The sequence below is a fragment of the Aquarana catesbeiana genome, linkage group LG05 (genome assembly GCF_042186555.1).
Source record: "Aquarana catesbeiana isolate 2022-GZ linkage group LG05, ASM4218655v1, whole genome shotgun sequence".
Classification (NCBI taxonomy): Eukaryota; Metazoa; Chordata; class Amphibia; order Anura; family Ranidae; genus Aquarana; species Aquarana catesbeiana.
Genome location: NC_133328.1, coordinates 472,625,357 through 472,646,810, shown reverse-complemented (window position 1 = coordinate 472,646,810; position 21,454 = coordinate 472,625,357). Strand labels below are relative to the sequence as shown.

The window sequence follows — 21,454 nt, the reverse complement described above, 5'->3', positions numbered from 1 at the left end:
ATTAAATTAAATAGAGAGAGGGAAGATGAGAGAGAGAAAGGGGATGGGAGAGAGAGAGAAAGGGGATGAGAGAGCGGTGAGGGGTAAGGAAGGGAGAATGAGAGAGAGAGGGGGATGAGAGAGAGAGAGAATGCATATGAGCATGTGTGGGAGTGACAGCAACGCAGTCCGACCAAGGCAAGTGACCGAAGGCACAGAACCCAGAAGGAAGACTGGGTGAAGATGGAAGCACCCGGGACCTGCCGGATTGATCACAGCGCAGCGCTGGAGGGCTCAGTCTGACAGGTAAGTGTACCCTAATGTGCTAATATGCTGTGCATACTAGTACATTATGGCATAACCTACCTCAAGGCCTCTAAAAAGTAGTAATGTTAGCGAAGTTTAGTTTAATATTGCAGGATCCCAGGAGCTTCTCATGGTGACCCAGTGGCCCTTGGGCAGTGCCAAGTGCATAGTTGCCAACATTTCAAAAATATTTTCAGAGGATGATGAAGTCACGTGACAATACGCGTGAGGTTTGGAGCACGGGAACTGTCACAGACTGATGATAGGATACGAGCTCGGCACTCGTGGATGTTTTTTACTATAGCCTTCTGCTAAATGTAAGTGTACCATGTTGTTTTTAAAGTAATAAACTGATTTATATACGGGATCACGCTATGTGCACTCTCTTCCAATACTCCACATATATGCATCCCATTGTGACGAGCATTGAGGGAATAGGGACGGTTTGAAGACACCCTTTTTGAGGTATACGAACTCGGCGTTCGTTGGATTGACGCCCACACTCATTTTACAAAAGTGAGTGCATCCCCCTTCTGTGTCCTTCCCCTTTTTCCACTTTGGCTGCCACGGAGTTATACTATATACTGTCTGCTTATGTTTTTTATATACCATCCTGCACACCCACCCCCCGAATCGCCTGAACTACTGGATGGGACCCTTGCTTGCTGGTGATTTGTTATTGGATTACAAGCTGTTGTCTTGCAGCAGTAAGGTGAGCTGCTTGCGAGCACAGAGGTGTCCCCACTGAAGACCTTTTTCCCTTCCCTGTTGCTTGTGGACTTGCCTTTTTGGAACTGATGACTCATTGTTTGAGCACTTTGTACTACAAGGTGGTGGGACTGTTCACCATTTATTTATTTTTCTTGGAGTCACCAATAAGTATTTGCTGAGTTACCACATATGTGCTAGTATGATACTAGCCCTTTTGCACTGAGATTTTTTCTTTTCGTTTGTGTCAGTATTTACAATATTTTTATGTGCTAGTATGATACTAGCCCTCATGCACATGGATTTTGTTTGATTTATATATTTTATTTTGTTCAATTTTTTTGTACCTACACTGTATTTGTCACTCATTTCATAGCTTTTTATACGTTTTAGGCTATTTTGTTTCTTCAGTTTATTTGGATTTAGTGCTCATTAGACTGCACTTTATTACATTTCATCACACTTTTATATTTTGTATAATTTTTCCATTTTGCCTTTTGGAACTGATGACTCATTGTTTGAGCACTTTGTACTACAAGGTGGTGGGACTGTTCACCATTTATTTATTTACTTGGAGTCACCATTAAGTATTTGCTGAGTTACTACATATGTGCTAGTATGATACTAGCCCTTTTGCACTGAGATTTTTCTTTTGATAAGTATTTGCTGAGTTACCACATATGTGCTAGTATGGTACTAGCCCTTTTGCACTGAGATTTTTCTTTTCTTCTGTTTTAGTATTTACATTATATTTTTTATGTGCTAGTATGATACTAGCACTCATGCTCATTATACCTTTATATTTTGCATAATTTTTTCATTTTTCATTCACCTCTCTATACATTTCAGCTAGCCCCTTCCCCTTCCTCCTCCTTCCTTCCCGTCTTATCACAGCGCAATCACCACTTACTTTATGATACTGAGCAGTATGTACAGGAGACGAGTGTGGAAGGTAAGACAGGGGGCAGTATGTACAGGAGAAGAGTGTGGAGGATATGACAGTGGGCAGTATGTACAGAAGAGGAATGAGGAGGATGAAGGAATCTGGGAAGGAAAAATGTAAAGGTTTGTGGAAGGATGTTTAGGGACTGCGCAGTGGTTAAGCAGGCCATACATGGATTGAAATTAAGCCAATTAAGCAGAGACCAGCCATAATCGATCTATGTAAGGGCTAGCTGGTTGTACACAAGTCAATCTATTAATCGACTTGAGTACAACCAGCCTGTCAGGTTTTTACAAGACGTACGACAAGCCAAGAACAAGGAAGTTCAATTGCCAGTGCGGTTCCTTCTGCTTGATTCCGAGCATGCGTGAACTTTTGTGCAATGGACTTGTGTACACACGATCAGACTTTACGAAAACAAAGTTTTGTTGGTGGAAAATTTGAGAACCTGCTAACAAACATTTGTTGGCGGAAAGTCCGACAGCAAATGTTCGATGGAGCATACACACAGTCGGACTTTCCGACAACAACATTCCCGTCGGAAAATATGACCGTGTGTATGCGGCATTACATTTGCAGAGTGGCCCCACTGAAATCAATATGCGAGTTTCACAGGCGGTGCTGCCTATCAAACTCTGCAGACTCCAAGCTATCCATTGAGCTCAGTGCCTCTGACAAGAAATGAGGAGAGGCTCTGTGAGCTCATCCTCTCAGTCTGCTGCAAACAGAGTGTGCCAGCTTGTATTTAAACTGGCCGTTCTGTATGTAGCTTCTGACAGGCTGCGCAAGGAGCCTCATATCTCCGGAACCATAGATGATAGGTGCCCCAAATTTTGACCAGTGGTGGGGTAGGTCTTCAGCCACGACACTCCCGAGGTCAATTATTTATTTTTTTGGGGGGCAAATGGGCCTATCTTAAGGTAAGGGGCCTGGAGCTGCAGCTCCAATAGCCCCTATGTTAATCCGGCGCTGGGATACCTACAGTCTCAGTGCAGATGCTTCACATATCACTGTTCCTGCAGGCTGCAGGGAAAAAAGCACTAAAGGGGAAGTTGCACCATGTTTGAACAGAATGGTGTGTTCCATTTGCTAAGGTTTGGAAGATGCCTAAAGTAAAGTCATTCTCCCATGAGCTCTCTCTAGTGCTTGCCTGACCAGAAGACTTTCTAAGCAGCCATGGAGGTTGCCTTAATATCTTCAAGAAGAATGCAGGGTCACATTTAGGATTTTTGTGTAGCCTGTAGGGATAAGGGCAACAAAAAAAGCATCTAATCAGTTAAGGATACACCTTGTGCATACAAGGTTTACTCAACAAAAGTTATCTACATTGCTAGGTGTACCTCCTACTTCTCCCAAACAACTTATAGTTTAATCAGAGAGCCAGCTAAACTTCAATCTGTCTTAGGAACCACTGGACTGTTCCTGCATATTAGAATGCTGCAAAAATCATTTACGGCTTCACTGATAAATATCATGTAGTAATATTACAGTTATATTATAGGTAGTGGGGTTATTTGGTTATTTGATGTGAAGATCAGATGAATGTTCATTGTTCTGCACATTTCATCAGTTAATAAAACCTATTTAACCTCTTATTAATCTATAGTTAACTCCTAATCAGCCTAGAAAAATAGTTCATTTTGTCTTCCCATAGATATATCAAAGTTGATTTTTTTTATGTCTAATATTTTTTTAATCGTTCATATGTAAACTTACATATCAATTGTAGAATAATATTGTTTTTTTAATTAAGTAACAACAATCCTTTATTTCATTGTAAATCATTTGGAATGCTCTGTTCCAGCTACATATTTTTAGTGTAATTTTAAATAGGACAAATCACAGAATTAAATCTGCATTTGAAATTTATGCAAAAAAAAAAAATATACATCCATACATTAAACAGAATACATACGAATATTCTCATAATCCCCAAATAAATTATTAATGTCACCCTTATTGCCAAGCAAAAATAATGGTGGCTGCCTGCTATGTTGATATGACAGTAATTAGGCAAGAGTGTCAGATGGAAAGGGACCATAAAACAGAGTGGGACACCCCCATATTAAAATAAAAGGAAGTTGTTGCACTGCAAATAGTTCATCTGAACCACCTCCAAAGCTGAGTTGAATACTTGAATACTTCTTCCTGTACTACCCAGTAAAACCAGATACACCCTTTTTTTTATGTCTTGATGCCGACAAGAGTAAGGGTCAGTGTTAGAAAAATACACCCTGTTTTTTTTGTTTTTTTTTTTAAATGTCTTGATGCCGACAAGAATAAGGGTCAGTGTCAGAAAAATACAAGTGGGATTCTCAGTTGTTGCTATAGTTGAATGGGATTTCAGCTTGTATTTTTAATGCACCAGACGTTTTGATGAAAGCTTTTTAAAAGAAGAGAAAACAAAAATATGGAACAGAAAATTTGAACCGGGTAAATAGTAATGCAGGGTTAGATTGGGCTAATAACCAGTGAAGTGGATTGTTAATCATTCACTAATTTCCCTTAATTCAGTTATTTTGGGGATTCCACAAGGCTACTGCATTAAGTCATTCTACAATGGCCACACTAAAAATAATGGAGGATATACATGAAAACCAAGGAACAAAGAGATTCCCATATCAATAACTCAAACCTTTTTTAGCTGTTCATCTGGATAGCCTAACCAGGCACATGATGTGGTATATGCAGGGTATCCATTCTTTAGCATGAACTGCTCTAATAACAAATAAAACAAGCAATCTTATTTACTTTATATACTGGTACATTTTTTATCTATCATTATAATATTTTATTTCATGTTCTACAACGTATACAACGTATATCTGTTTATTTATCAAACAATATACATATTAAAGTAACATTGTACACAGTATAACAGCAATATTTGCTATTGATTACATAATGGGAATTACCTACAAACCCTAACATCATGAGTGAGATATATATAATACTTATATCTTTTATATTATATAATGTGTATAAATAAAGAATGAAATGGAGAGTTATTTCTCTAAAATAAAGTTAACTTTTAAAGGTGTGGCTTTTTATATTTTATGTTTTATATTTTGTATATAAGTGTTTTGGTAAAGGATCCAAAGGACCCTTATACCAAATCACTAGGATAGGCTAGCAACTTACCTGGTATTTGCCTACACATGGGGACAGGTAAGTTGCAGATAAAAGTCACCTTCACTTTTGGAATTTCCCATTAGACCCATAGGTGAAAAACATAGCTGTGTCTGTCATGATGATGAACATACAGTGTATCCAGAAAGTATTCATTGCGCTTCACTTTTTCCACATTTTGTTATATTGCAGCCTTATTCCAAAATTAAATAAATCCATTATTTTCCTCAAAGTTCTACAAACAATACCCCATAATGACAATGTGAAAGAAGTTTGTTTGAAATCTTTGCAAATTTATTAAAAAAAAATAAATAAAAAAAAAAAATCACATGTACATAAGTATTCACAGCCTTTGCCATGACACTCAAAATTGAGCTCAGGTGCATTATGTTTTCACATCCTTGAGATGTTTCTACAATTTACTTTGAGTCAACCTGTATATATATATAAATACAGTTGGTTGGACATGATTTGAAAAGGCACACAACCTGTCTATATAAGGTCCCACAGGTAACAGTGCATGTCAGAGCACAAACCAAGCCATGAAGTCAAAGGAATTGTCTGTAGACCTCCGAGACAGGATTGTATTAAAGCACAGATCTGGGGAAAGGTACAGAAAAATGTCTGCAGCATTGAAGGTCCCAATGAGCACAGTGGCCTCCATCATCTGTAAATGGAAGAAGTTTGGAACCACCAGTCCTCTTCCTAGAGTGGGCCGCCCGGCCAAACTGAGCGATCGGGGGAGAAGGGTCATACTCAGGGAGGTGACCAAGAACCCAGGGGTCACTCTGCCAGAGCTCCAACCTTTCTCTGTGGAGAGAGGAGAACCTTCCAGAAGATAAATCACCTCTGCAGCACTCCACTAATCAGGCCTGTATGGTAGAATGGCCAGACAGAAGCCACTGTTCAGTAAAAGGCACATGACAGCCCACCTGAAGTTTGTCAAAAGGCACCTGAAAGATAGGGATGAGCTCGATGTTTGAGTCGAATGTAAGTTCGATTTAAACATTAGTGTTCACCTGTTCGCCAAACAGCAAATATTATGGAGCGTTCGCAGGAAATTCGAGCACCATCGAACGCCCCATAATGCACTGCGAGATCGCAGTGCATTGATATCTGATGATTGGCCAAAGCATGCACCTGACCTGCATGCTTTGGCCAATCACAGCATGCTCTGCTGCGAGAGCCATAGTTGGCCAAAGGCAGGGTGCCTTTGGTCAATCATGGCTCAGGGGGACTAAGTCCATGCCCCACACTATATAAGGCTTACATAGCGGCCATGTATAGTGTGACTGTCGACGGAGATAGATTGAGCTAGATTAGGTAGACAGGTTAGTTATTCGCAGTGTATTTAATATATATATATATATATATATATATATACACACACACAAACACACACAAAGTCTGGTGTATATATATTTTTTTAGATTAGATATTCAGTGTAGACTTTATATTCAGTCAGTGCAGGCAGTGTAGTATATATAACACAGTGTATTGAAGTGGTTAAGGGGAACCCCGTCCCAAAATGTAAAAAAAAAATGGCATGGGGGTCACCCCCAGAATCCATGCCAGACCCTTATCCGAGCAAGCAGCCATGGCAGGCCAGGAAAGGAGGGGGGAATGAGCGAATGAACCATACCAGACCGCTTGCCCTCAACATGGGGAGGATGCTTTGGGGTCTCCCCCAAAGCACTTTGTCCCCATGCTGATGGGGACAAGGACCTCATCCCCACAACCCTTTCCCGGTGGTTGTGGGGGTCTGTGGGTGGGGAGCTTATTGGATCCCCCTCCCATATCCCGCAAGTGTCCCGCAATGCCTATCCATCTTTAATCACGGTGCCCGGACCCGAAAAATAGAAAAAAAAAAAAGCTCTGCCTCGATGGGAGGCGTCGCGCCGACTGCTGTCTCACGTGATATCAGAGAGGAGTGGGGTCATCCGTTTAGGTCACTGGGTGGCCCCGCCCTTGCCTATATAACAGCTGTCAAAGCCAAGAGACAGCAGACGGCGGGACGCATCCCATCGAGGCAGAGTTTTTTTTCTTTCTATTTTTCGGGTCATCGGGAGCCGTGATTGAAGATGGATGGACATCACAAGACACTTTTTTCTTTTTTTTAATAAAGGCATTGTCAAAAACTGTCTCTTGTCATTTTTACTTTTTTGACACTTTTTTTGATGAATGGGTAGGGGTACCCCTACATATTTTCACAGGGGGGGCAGGATCTGGCCCCCCGCATAAGCCCCCCCGCTCGCAGACCCCCACAACCACCGGGCAAGGGTTGTGGGAATGAGGCCATTGTCCCGTCAACATGGGACCCCAAAGCACCCTCCTAATGTTGAAGACAAGCAGCTTGCTCTTACCCCCCCTTTCCTGGCCTGCCATGGCTGCTTGCTCGGATAGGGGTCTGGTATAGATTCTGGGGGGGGACCCCACGCCATTTTTTTTTAATTTTGGCGTGGAGCTCCCCTTAAAATCCATACCAGACCCGAAGGGCCTGGTATGGACTGGGGGGGACCCATGCCAATTTTTTCATTGATTTTTATCTATACAATACAATACAATGCATTACATTACAGCCGCGAGCAATTTTAAATGACATTTTTTCCTTTGGAGATGTCTATTTGCTGTGGCACAGTAAAATACCTGAGAAAGATGCACTACTTTACAGGCAGACTAAGGGGACCCCCCAGGCACAATATTTAAAGGAATATTTCATTTTTATTGTTTCACTTTAAGCATTATTAAAATCACTGCTCCTGAAAAAACAGCCGTTTTAAAAACTTTTTTTGCATTGATACATGTCCCCTGGGGCAGTCCCCATGGGCGCCAAACACTTTTTATGGAAATAACTTATATATAAGCCTTTAAAATGAACACTTTTGATTTTTCACGTTCATGTCCCATAGACTTTAACGGTGTTTACACGTACGCACAGATTTTTTGTCTGTTCGCATGTTCTCCGAGGGGTGTTCAGCTCATCCCTAATGAAGGACTCTCAGATCATGAGAAATAAAACTCTGGTCTGATGAAACAAAGATTGAACTGTTTGGCCTGAATGGTAAGCGTCATGTCTGGAGGAAACCAGGCTCCGCTCATCACCTGGCCAATACCATTCCTACAGTGAAGCATGGTGTGGGCAGCATCATGCTGTGGGGATGTTTTTCAGCGGCAGGAACTGGGAGACTAGTCAGGATCAAGGGAAAGATGAATGCAGCAATGTACAGAGACATTCTTTATGAAAACCTGCTCCAGAGTGCTCTGGACCTCAGACTGGGGTGAAGGTTCATCTTCCAACAGGACAACAACCCTAAGAACACAGCCAAGATAACAAAGGAGTGGCTATGGGACAACTCTATAAATTTTCTTGAGTGGCCCAGCAAGAGCCCAGACTTGAACCCGTTTAACATCTCTGGAGAGATCTGAAAATTGCTGTGCACCGACGCTCCACATCCAACCTGATGGAGCATGAGAGGTCCTGCAAATAAGAATGGAAAAAAATGCTCAAAAATAGGTGTGATAGGCTTGTAGCATCATACTCAAAAAGACTTGGGGCTGTAATTGGTTCCAAAGGTGCTTCAATAAAGTACTGAGCAAAGGCTGTGAAGGAAAATAATGAATTTAATCCATTTTAGAATAAGGCTGTAACATAACAAAATGTGGAAAAAGTGAAGCGCTGTGAATACTTTCCGGATGCACTGTACAAGCTGGTATGAGCATGGTGGGGGCCCAAACACATGCATCCCAATTTTGTATACATTAAAGCTTTGATATGAACATTGATTTCAAACGTAGGTATATTATGTCTGAACATGACAGAATAAGGAGGGGTGCCATAGCCAACACAATTTTCAAATGGTAGCCTGTTTTTTCCTTATCTAGGTGCTTATTTAAGCCAGTAAAGTTTATTCCAAACCATCTTACTTTTATAATGTATACTATTATAATGGACCTGGATTTTGCAAACATTAAATGTCTATATTTAGTACTAATATGGAATTGTTGATTTGTAAAGAGACTGTAATAGCAGTGATCTCTAGCAGTCTCATGTAATGTGTCTCCAGTCTATGACTGACCTGAAGCACATCCCCAGTTGTCAATAATTCAAATAGCATGTTTGCAGTCTCTGTCCAACTCCTGCTGCACAGCCATCCTCTTTGGTTCTATCAAGGGCTTCACTTGTGATCCCCTTTATCAAGAAAGTTGGCCACTTCCCTCTCTTACAAACTGTTACTCGAAGAATCTTCACAGAACCCCTAGGTATCTAGAGTCTAGACAAATGGCAAAATGACCTCCAACTTTGCTGGACCCTAGCAGAATGCAGAAAGATCTTGAGCCTCTTTTAATCATCTACAGGTATATGCATTCAATTTCAAGAATTGGGGTATAAAATCTTAACCCTGTGGTACAGCACCCCAACACTACTGCTTTGGATTTATCCCTCTGTTCCTGAAACGTGTTGGAGGTGTGGTGCTGAAAGAGGGGACAAGTTACATTTATTCTGGTCCTGCCTGCTTTTTAGTAGTTTTTGGAACAGTGTAAATGCGATCACGGAAAAATGTACTGACAGGACATTACCATTCACACCTTCCTTTTAACTATTGCACCACAATGAAGTACCACTGTCCACATATACAAAAAAAAAAAAAAAAGAAAAAAAAAAAAAGGTAGTGAGGAACCTAGTTAATGCTGCCTGGGCATGTATTCAGCCTTTATGGAAGTCGGTGTACCCGCCTACTTTACAGCATTGAATCCTTAAAGTGGAGGACATTAGGGAAATGGAAAGTCTGACTAGTGCACTCAAAAATACAACTTAAAGGTTTACTAAAATGTGGTTCTATTAGCTTGAATTTTCCTGTACGGATGAATTCAAAAAGATTCTGGTGGGATAATCTCCTGGACTGCTACACTCTCCTTACATTGTCAACCCTCTACATTCTTGAACGTCAGATGTCTGCTGGGTGTCATTTCTTTAGACGATAGATGTACTGGTATTCCTATTGCTGGTGGTGCTGCCCCACCTGCCCCCTTCCTTCCCCTATCCTCTCCCTTCTCCCAACTCCCCCCCCCCCCCATTTTTTTCTCCTCTTCTCTCCCCCTTTCCTTTTTTTCTAAGCTTATATTTCTCTTATTGTCCATCCCATAGGCCCTTCCACATTGCATTGGGTTTCATGACGGGCTTTTGTTTAATGTCCTATTAAGTCTCTTGAAGTCTGTTGGACTACGCTTTTGGCCCAAGATGGGTTTATATTGTACCTATGTTAAATATTCTAGACCTAGACGTATGGTGTTATCCTAATGGTCCCTTTCTGAATTTGTACGTAAATTGTTAGGTCTATGTATCTTGAGTATTTCTATGTTTTTCTGCTTATTGTAATTGTGAAAACTTTCTATAAATAAAGAATTCATTTAAAAAAAAAAGAAACTTTGCCACCACTGTGCTAGAGTGTCATAGGCAGCGCCGCAGGAAAATAGAGTGTACAGTATTGTGACAAATATAAATCATAAACATATGTGCAAGTGCATATAGCAGCTTGGTTTGGTTTCCAATTTACCTCTGGTTTCTTGTTCTTGTTTTCCATTTTGAAGTATTTCTGCAAAACATCATTACATATAAAATATTCCCAGCGTGGAAAATATAATAATTTCATATTGTGACCCTGGTGTAAAAATGTTGCCTACCGAGAGCTTCTTCCTCTGTCAGTGCATCTGTTATGTATCTAAAATCAATGCAGGATACCAGCTGCTCTGGAGTCTTTTGGATATAAAAGGAAAAGACACATTATGATATAACATATATTTGCAGTTTAGGAAAATGAAACAGCCTATCACAAAATTAAATAACTCTATAAAGTGCTTAAAGCTGAATCTCAGGCAGATATAAAACACAAAAGTTAAAGTGGTGCATTCTATGCATTATGGTGAAAAACCTTCTGGTCTGCAAAATCCCCCCTCTATTCTTACCTGAGCCCAATCTGATCCAGCGATGTGCAGAAAAGCAGTGGCTCTCACCACTGTCTCCCTCCTCACTGGGCAGACTGATATTCGTTCCCACTGCTTTCAATCAAATCCTGTGCGAGTGTGGCTGAGTCACCCAATTTGTGTCAGACACAGATGGGGCAGCTTTAAAATGAGCATGCACAAGTGCCCCTATGCAAAGCAGCTTTCCATGGGGGCACTTGTGGAAGAGGAGGAGCCTGAAGCACCAGTGGCGATCCCCAGAAGAAGAGGATTGGGCTGCTCTGTGCAAAACCATTGGTAGGTATGTATAACATGTTTATTATTTTAATTAAAAAAAACGAAAACTGAAGCTTTAATATCACTTTAATGCATTTCTGTATTAATACATATTTAAATATATTTTAGGCACCTGAATGAGGATTCCCTCCTCAATACACAACAAATAGAGTTTATTCTTCAGGCTACCAAGTTGTCTTTGGGACACAACTATTTTTTGTTTGAAGGTGATTATTATTTTCAAAAGCAAGGTACAGCTATGGGGACTAATTTTGCCCCTAGCTATTCCAACTTGACCATGGGGCTGTGGGAGACAAGGTGTATTTGGGTGAACAACCCCTTTGCGGCACACCTGATCTTCTACGGTCGGTATATTGATGATATCATCATCATTTTGGATGGCCCCTTGAGCTCACTCCAAGAATTTGTCGCCCATTGTAATTCTATTATTTTTGGCCTATCCTTCACTTCAGTAGTAGACCCTGTGTCCATATGTTTTTTGGACCTAGAGCTTTTTTATACAAATTCCTTGATAATCGCCAAAAATTATACTAAACCCACGGCTGGGAATTCATTTCTCCACTATTCTAGTTGAGGCACCTGAGGCACAACTGCACTAGACTGGATGATTACAAGCAACATAGTTTTACTTTAAAGAAAACATTTCTTGATAAAGGCTATCCCCTCAACCTTATTGGCTCTTTTTATCAAACAGAGAGCATGCCCATCTCGACAAAAAAGACTCCTGAATCCATCACCAGATTTATCACACAATATCATGCCAGTCATAGAAAAATGGATAATATTTTTAAAAAACACTGGTCCATTCTAACCCAGGACCCCCACTTAACCACATATCTGTCCACACTACCCAAGTTTGCATATCGAAAGGTGCTGAGTGTGAAAAGCAAAATTGTGCCTAGTAAAATTAAATCCCAGGCTACCACTACCCTGAAACAACTCACTTTAATCCCATCTTACCTGTACACATGTTCCCCATGGTAAAAAAAAATCTTCAGTGCCAACGGCAGAATGTTTACCCTCAATTCATTGTACAATTGTTCCATGACACATGTGTACGGTCTATCTTGCCCGTGCGGTATGCTCTACATTGGCAGAACCATCAGGGCCTTGCAAACCAGGTTCAGGGAGCACTGATGGTCAGCCCAGGAAGGCAGTCCCCAATATAGTATCTCACGCTATTTTGCTGCCCACCACCAAAAAGCCATTACTGATCTACGGATATGGATCATTGAATGTATACCTGATAAATATACACCAGCTGAAAGGTTCCAACCCCTGTGTAAACAGGAAACTTTATGGATTTATACTCTCAATATTTTGACGCCCCATGGCCTCAACGAAGAAATTGAGGTCAATACAGTTATTTAATAAATGTGTCTATCATACAGTATGTACAGCTATATTGATATGGTACATTTAACATATTTTTGCATCATTTTTCAGGTGTTTTTGGGGTTCCCCCTTTTTAAAAAAAATATTTCCCCCTTTGGGATTACACCACCTCCTTCTGCAGGGTGGTAAGTAAATAGTCATAACAATAGTCACATAGAATCTATTTGTATAGACTTTCTTATACATATATAGAAAACATTTTTTTTATCAATAATCACATCAATACCATTTAGGTTCACAGTGGCCCTGTCCTTTGTGTTGTATATGCACTTAGGGACATATATACACATGTATGTATATATGTGTATGTTTATGCATGTAGATGTGCATGAGATACAGTCACACAATTGTAACACACTCACTATGATTGTTGCTCATTATAATTATTACTGAATGGATATGTCTGTTCATCACCTTAGCTGAAAAATTCCCCTGTTGGATATCTCTGTTTATATCTATATCCATATGTTTGTTTCCATCCATCCTTTTATTCTATGCTGTGTTATAATATTTTCTATAATCCGTTATGCAGGGTTACAAGCTTTTATAATAATTTATAATAACAATTTTTAAGCACCAATTATTTTTATTATTTTTCACCAATTTCCTATGCACATTATTATCGGTCCATTTCCCTCTTTATTTTATTTTTACTAAGGAACTTATACTATGGCATTTGCAATGCTTTTTCGTTATAGCCAAGTATTGGCCCCTTTAAATCCTTTTGTAAACATTCTGTATCGCTTCCTCCCATCGGCTCCAGCCCGGACGAGCCTATTTAAGACTGACAACTAGGGATGGGCCGAACGGACCCCTGTTCGGTTCGCACCAGAACTTTCGAACACCGCAAAAGTTCGGACCCGAATAACGAACCCTATTAAAGTCAGTGGGACCCAAGCGTCAAAAATCAAAGGTGCCCATTTTGAAGGCTTATTTGCAAGTAATTGGGCATACACTGGTTATAGGGGTCCGGGTTTTGCCCTGGGGGGACATGTATCAATAAAAAAATGTATATTTAATAATTTAAATGAGCAGTGATTGTTTCATTTTTAAAGTGAAAAGCATAAAAATGAAAAATTCCTTCCAATATGTTGCCTGTGAGGTCCACTTAGTCTACCTGTAAAGTGGCAGATCTGTACCATGTCTAGAATCTGCTGCAGCAATAATTGTATTTATAAAGCCAAAAAAAAAGAAATTTTTCCTGCAAGCTGCCTTTATTTTGCTCAGCAACAGCTGGGGAGCCATTGTGTATGATGAGGCCACAATGTAGTGCACGGGGAACAAGATTAGGGTTTTTTATGGATACATTCTGGTGTGTACTTTGACTTAGGATAGAAGTAACGGGTGCATAAAAATTGGTCTTTGGATGTTGGCACCTTCCCACCGTAACCCTATAGAGGTAATCTTGATGAAAGCAAGAATGGGCCTTGCTGTAAAAAGCTGCAATGATATGCACCTGTCAAACAGGTGCTGAAAGGAGCATCGCTGAGCAGTGAATGTAGACGGTCGCACTTGTCTTCCTCTTCAAAGAGAATCCGGGCAGTCATCCTGCTAATCACTCATCCTGGGTCGAAACAAACCACAACCGAACGGTACCGGTCCCGCGGAGCTAGCGAGCCATCACACCACTATTCTGCTCACTCGGAAGCATGACAAAACGAAATAAAGAGAACCGGGGCCTCCATGATGACCTCAGCCAAGATGGCGCCTTGCCACAGCGCTCGTCAAAGGAAAAATATAAGGAGGCGGCCCAGAGACTTCTCTTCGGAGGAAAAGCCCCAAAAGACCAGCAGCCTTCCTCGTTTGTTCTGGAAGAAGCTACAGGGGGCCAATCTGATGCAGATGACACGGTCCAGCTGGAGGATGCCAATGGATTATCCCCAGACTGGAACACAGTGAGTACACCCAGAGACTTATTCACAGGGCCCCAATCTGCCTCCCCGCCATCTGACAACACAGAACCCACTCTCAGAGACATCTTCTCTGCGGTGACAGCATGCAATATGTCTATCTCTACATTGGCAAATGAAGTAAAGGGGGTTAAGGCGGAAATATCATTTGTGAGGCAAGATATGCAGAAACTAAGGGAACACACGGCCGCCATTGAGGGCAGGATAAGTGCAGTTGAGGATGGTATAGCCCCCATGCAAAGGCATCTACAATATAACTGCCACCTCACAGATCAACATGCTGCCCGTTTGGATGATTAAGAAAACCGTATGAGATGTAATAATGTGCGCGCCCTAGGCATCCCAGAAAGGGCTGAGGGTAAAAACCCTGTTGCTTTTATTGAAAACTGGCTGATTTCTACTTTTGGCAAAGAAGCCTTCTTCCCACTCTTTGCAGTTGAACGGGCACACAGGGTCCCATCCCGCCCTCTACCACCGGGTAATCATCCACGCGCCTTCCTCTTTAAACTACTTAATTACAAGGACAGGGATGCTATCTTGTCTAAAGCCAGGACCATGAGTGGTGTGATGGCAATTGATGATTCCAAGATCTCCCTATTCCCAGACTTTTCTGCAGAGCTGCAAAAGCAACAAGCGAAATTCACGGACTTTAAGAAAAGATTGTGGGCCTTCAACTTACAATATGCTATGCTGTACTCTGCCCGACTTCGGGTGGTTGCTCTAGGGGAGATCCACTTCTTTGACCACCCTGCATCAGCAGCGCAGTGGTTGGATCGAGAGGACAGAGCACTTAAAGCAGCTAAGTCGCAAAGTAATGCTCCGGCCTGAAAGATGGTTTTCACAATGCTGATAGCTGCTTCAGCTTACTCTCCCATCATTATTGTTGGTTCACGGTTCTGACCACTTGATCCTCTCCTTATACTTTATTAACTGTTGACACGATTAGTTACCTTTTTTTTTAACAAGAAACACGATTAGTTACCTTTACTTATGACCAAGGCGGCTGAAGGAGAACACTAGAACTGCCTACATCGTGGGGTGTCCCACGCAGGCTGCAGGCGTGAATCCCCTTTTTCAACCAACCTTTGGGTTTAACAGGAGTTTCCACGGCCTTCCCCCCCCATAGCGGCTGCATGGGGACAGATTGCTACGCAGCCCACTGGGCTGGGAGCCCAGTTGGCTCAACAAGTTTCTTTATGTATAAAAACCACGTGTAGACTTAAGATTTTTTGTTGCTGCATAATATGGTTTTGTTCTGACCCACTAGCACCTCAACACCTGGACTGTACATGGATCACCACTTCTGTCACTGGTAATGTTGGTATGCAAGATCATGTATGCTTTCTATGTATAACTGTAATACTCTCTAGCAATGTACCCTTCCAAAAGGCAATTATGGTGTTGTTAATGACGGTAATGTTTGTATATGGCGGTTAATTTAAAAATCCTGTCATGGAATGTTCAAGGCCTAGGCACCCCAGTGAAGAAAATGGTGGTCCTTAGACACCTTAAATCAATGGGGGCCGGTATTGTGTGCTTGCAGGAGACACACTTCTCCCCAGATCCACCCCCTAGCCTAAGTCCACGTATGTATGATGTACAATTCCATTCCACATACTCTGCATACTCCAGGAGGGTGAGCATACTAATAAGGCAGGATATACGGTTTCATTGCTCTAAGAAAATCATAGACCCGGGGGGAAGATACGTATTTTTGCTATGTAAAATCCATGGTCTATCCTGTATATTAGCTGGTATATATGTACCGCCTCCATACTCGTCTGAGGTCCTCAGGAGTCTGGTGAGTTTTATGGCACAATATCCAGAGGTCCCACTTCTGGCTGTAGGAGACTATAACAATTACCTGAATCATTTTAAAGATAAACTACCTGTTCCCACTAACATCAAACTGGATGGTGAGGGACATACACCCTTTGCCAGAGTGCATGGGGAGCTCAGACTGAGGGATGTGTGGCGTAGTGGGCAACCAGAATCAAAAAAGTACGCTACTTGGCCTCGCATGGAGGACTATTGAAGTAGAATAGTAAAGTATCGAACCAGGCAGAACTTAAGTAATGCAGGTTTATTAACAGCTGATAACATACAGGTTTATGTTCAAAATATTACAAGATACAGATCTAATTTATACAGTTTCTTACCATGCATGCATATTAGATATAAATATTCTTATCCTCTACCCCAATTGATACAATTGTGAATTGTTCTTACCTTGAACCAGAATGGGTCTTTACTGCCAATTCTTGGGAACCTCTTACCTGATAGGGACCAGCCAATTGGCCGGTGGTCTGGTCCCCTCACAGAGTTCTGGGTTCCAGCTCGACCAAATTCTTGAGGGAAATTCACCTGAGACCACATTCTGGAACAAGTCAAGAAGTCTTCTCTGACTCGTACGAGGAGACAAGTTATGGACAGATACTTGCCCATTGGTTCTGACCTCTATGACCCGTGCAATAGGGCAGCATACATAGAGTTCAGCCTTATGAGCTCCTATCTGACTTGTCTGTCTAACAATTGCAGAGCTTGCATTTATATACCATTTCACAAGTCTTATCTCAACTATCTTTCTTACCTATGATTGGTCGCTAAGATCTACATCAAAGTAACCAACCATAAATCTGACACCTGTTCTACAACCAGACAAACTTAATTATTCCCAAAATTCCTATATGTTCATTAAAGTGATTTATAACTGTTTTTGTCCAATTAAAAACACCTGTATAGAGACAGTCTGGCACCCAGCTGTGTTATCAAAATCTCCTTATCTTGATAAGATTTAACTAGCTTTAAGGATTTGCAGATTTACAACTTTGAGACAATTAACTTTCAATAACCCCACCAGATGTTTTATATGTTTCACTATATGCATGTATTTTAACAGTTTTAATGAGGGCACAAGCAGACCTTTGTTTGACCCTGTCAAACTTAATTAATGTTCTGTACATAACTTTCCTGTATTCCACCTAATTATTTTAACCACCTGTTTTCTTATCTGTCTGAGACCATTCTACATAACTTGAATCTATTCTAATGAACTTTCATCCAGTAGACTATCTTAATACATTTTCGAGAACACCTGTTTACAAGTACTTGTCATAAAGCAGAGGTCATTTAAAGTTCAACACTTATAAATGAAGACTTTCTAAATCTATGGAAAACACAGTATACATTATTAAAAGATTAATAATTGTTGCTTTACTTATTGAATAATAATATTGATAAAACCACTACTATATAATAATATGAATAATAATAATAATAATATTTATCAATAAAATATATGCAAATCAATATATATAATATGAAACACATTGGCTAATATGAGATTCCACAACATTTCCCCCCTGTTGAGGCATAAGCCTCACAGCAATTACAGTACAGATCACCCACCATGCTCCTCAGAGACCCCATGCACCCAACACTGATCACATAAATTGTCCAAAAAAATAAAAATAAATCAGTCCAAAAAATAAAAAATAAATAAATCAGTCCAATCAAAAACACTGCATCTTCTTCTGTAGCTGCAAAGTCCTTTTCCATATGTGGCACGGAAAACATAGTTGTCAGTCTCAGTGGCATTGTGATCATTCTTGCCACAAACTTCTTGCAACAGGCAATATTTACTCAGCAACATCACATCAAGGATAACAGGGAAGAGGAACAATCCATTCAGCTAGTGAATGAAAGCCAAGTATGTGGTCCCAAGGAGCATTCAGCAGACTCAGTCCCATAAGGCTCTGCCTTTTCCTGCATAGGTCTTTTCAGCTTAGCCAAGTGCTTGATGTGTCTGGAGAGATCTCCTTCATCATCATTTGCTGGTCCAGTATCATAGCACAAGCTGCTTTGGATGCTGTAAGACACAAGTTCAGTGCATACCTGTTCTGCAAAGGTACAAGTCTCAGATGTTTCAGTTCCTTCTTTATTGCATGAAATCCTTCCTTTGTAGCAATTTAACATTTGTAACAAGTTGCATCATGTCTTCTGCGATCACCCGATATTTGTCTGGATATAAAATACACTTCAAAAATATAGTTATAAAAAATAAAAATAAAGTCAGTGTCAGGATACAATAGGTCTCTGGCAAACATTTCAGGGCAACCTACAAAGCAATGGCTCCTCCACTCTCATCTTATCTAATAACTTAATTTAGTGGCTTCCTTTTACTTCTACAACATCCGCTAAAATAATATAAATATATCTATATAGTTTTATCATAATACAATACTCTTACAATATTAATAATAATTGTTAGTATAAATCCCTTGAAGTACATAATTTCACTACAAAGTATTTTATATAGACTATTCTTTTACATTTCCCAACCTATACTATTTCCCATACAATAATTGTAAAATTCTTATCATTTCTTAACCTTGACTCCACCTATCAGTCACTATTACCCTGGTCATGTCATACTGTCAATATAGTCAGTCCAGATATTTCATTAGTTTTAATTTTGTAGTCTTCCCACAAAGTTTGCTAAACCCAAAACCATTTCACTTTTTGTCAATTTTTGCACATACTATACTGCAGAATATTTTACAATAACAGTCAGCATGGGTCTCTTCTGTCAGTCACTGCTATACTGTCTAAGTCAGTAGCCTACCTCTCCTATGTCTTAAAACATAAATTATAAAACAAAATCAAGACAAATATCATAACATATCCTATAAAGCATCAATAGCATACAGTCTAGCGATAATGTCACACCCATTACATTAAACCTCCCCACTTTTTTTTTTTTTTTTTTCCAAAAAATGATAAAACTATTTGTTTATAATGATTGAACATTTACTCAAAGTGGAACTCTACTCACAAAAATGTGATAAAATAAGGTTCATTAGCAAGAAAAATACATTCCACATTAATTATTATGCTACCATTTTACTGAAACCCATAACCTTTGAGCAGCAGTAGAATTTCAGGCTGTCAGCAGACTGTCCTCTAGATTTTAAGCAGTGCAAAAAAAATAGAGCACAACTGAGCCTGTGTAGAGCAGGGTGGAACAGTGGATTTTAAACAGTATAGGCACTTATTTTTACTGTGCTTCATAGCTACACCTGCAAAAAGGGTTAGCCTCAAGTGATCCAGCAGGAATCAATTTTCTGACCAAAGTTCCACCTTAAGGTGTTCACAATATTAATACTTATAACATATATAACAAACAAAACAACAGTAAGTCTCTACATACAAAGTATCACATATAATAAATTAGAATTGTCCATTACTGAAATACTTCCAATGTCTTTGTCTGCAACAGTCTCTTGTATGTATTCCACTTGCACTTATGTGAATAACACTCTTGGTAATCTCAGTCAGACTTTGACTACTATAGAAATGGAAAATGTCACTGTCACAAATGTGGATTTAAACGGACACTTGAATTGTGAATTCTTCCACTTCCTTTTATGATCTTTAATGTACTTGCAGTCATCAAGGTTTACTGACATACATTCCTTTAGTGGCTTTGATTGGAACAAGAGATCACATCTAAAACAAGGATCTGTTTAGAAACAAAACTACACCAATTTGGTTAATTATTTTAAACACATGAACATTTTATCTCCCACTGTACAGCATGAAGTCTAAGCTACTATCATTTGCCTCTAGAACTCCTAAACTTAGTGACAAATCTATCCAAAGTTTCATATGGCCCAGCAAATTGTATTTAATTTTGTCTACAACAGCCCATACAACCTATCCACCAATGAATATAAGTGTTGACACAAGGTTCTATCGTCTATGCCAAGCATAGAGCAAAATGGAACTGATTTTTCATAAAAATGGGTACAATTATCTGATATCAGTGCTGTATACACTCCAAGCCTGGGAAAAATTTCCCACATCAGACACTTAGCTGTTGTCTCATACATTCGCATGAACATATGAAAAACTATGATTTACTTTAAAAATGAGCAGACTTTTATTAAAGTATATCTATATCTACAGCTTTGTTCTTTCATTGCAATAAAATCTATATACAGGCACACAAAATAGACTTTGAAGAACTACATTTTGTGAAACTACATTGTGATTGTTCATAATTAAAAAGAAATCAAAATAAAATTACATGGTCACTTGCACAGTCTGTTAAATCTAAAGAGGTTAAGAAAATGTGCATTACTGTCCCTTCCTTAAGAATAATTATATACAAATTTTATTGTTAATTAGAGCATATTAATTCAGAGTGACCCTAATCAAAAAACTGACTTTGCCACCTGTAGTAGCATAACTAGGAACTTGAATAATAAAAAATCAAAAGGAGTGAAATTTTACAAAGTATAACTTTACATATGAAAAACGTGCTGGCTGCTCCTGGAATAAAGAAACAAATTATTTATTTAGGCAAACTAATAATCAACCTGATAATTACTAAAGATTGTAATCAGGTAGGACAAAATAAGTTCTAGCCAATACCAATAAGGGACCTTGCTCACCAGAGCTTACAAGCTAAGATTAAAAATTAAGACTCTAATTATCTAATTCACCCCCCTGTATGTGCTACATATAGCACATATAATAAGATTGTAGCACTGTTACCATGCATCACTCTTCACTATTCTTTTTAGAAAATAAGAAACAAATATCAATTTGGAGTTCCCTTGTACCAAATAAATAAATCCCATTACTATCTTTGTGATTACTACTAAGTAGGCAAATATATAAAGATGACAGTATACATAATACTGTACAATAAGATAGGGACATAACAAAATAAACAACAAAAGCTACAAGGGAGAATAAGCACCCTACTTACAAAAGTGATGAACTAAAAATAAAATGCACCTTTCACTACTACAGTCCATAA

At 39.6% G+C, this 21,454-nt stretch overlaps 1 protein-coding gene across 1 annotated transcript in view; it reads right to left on the bottom strand.

The window, feature by feature from the left end:
• The window catches only part of ENOSF1 (enolase superfamily member 1), a 95,202-nt gene that overhangs the window by 32,536 nt on the left and 41,212 nt on the right, over positions 1-21,454 (bottom strand). Inside the window, exons 6-8 of the mRNA XM_073631436.1 lie at positions 10,748-10,820; positions 10,621-10,659; positions 4,572-4,654 (exon numbers count right to left, since the gene is read on the bottom strand). Coding sequence (XP_073487537.1) covers positions 4,572-4,654; positions 10,621-10,659; positions 10,748-10,820 — 195 coding nt within the window. The remainder of the gene's footprint in view (positions 1-4,571; positions 4,655-10,620; positions 10,660-10,747; positions 10,821-21,454) is intronic.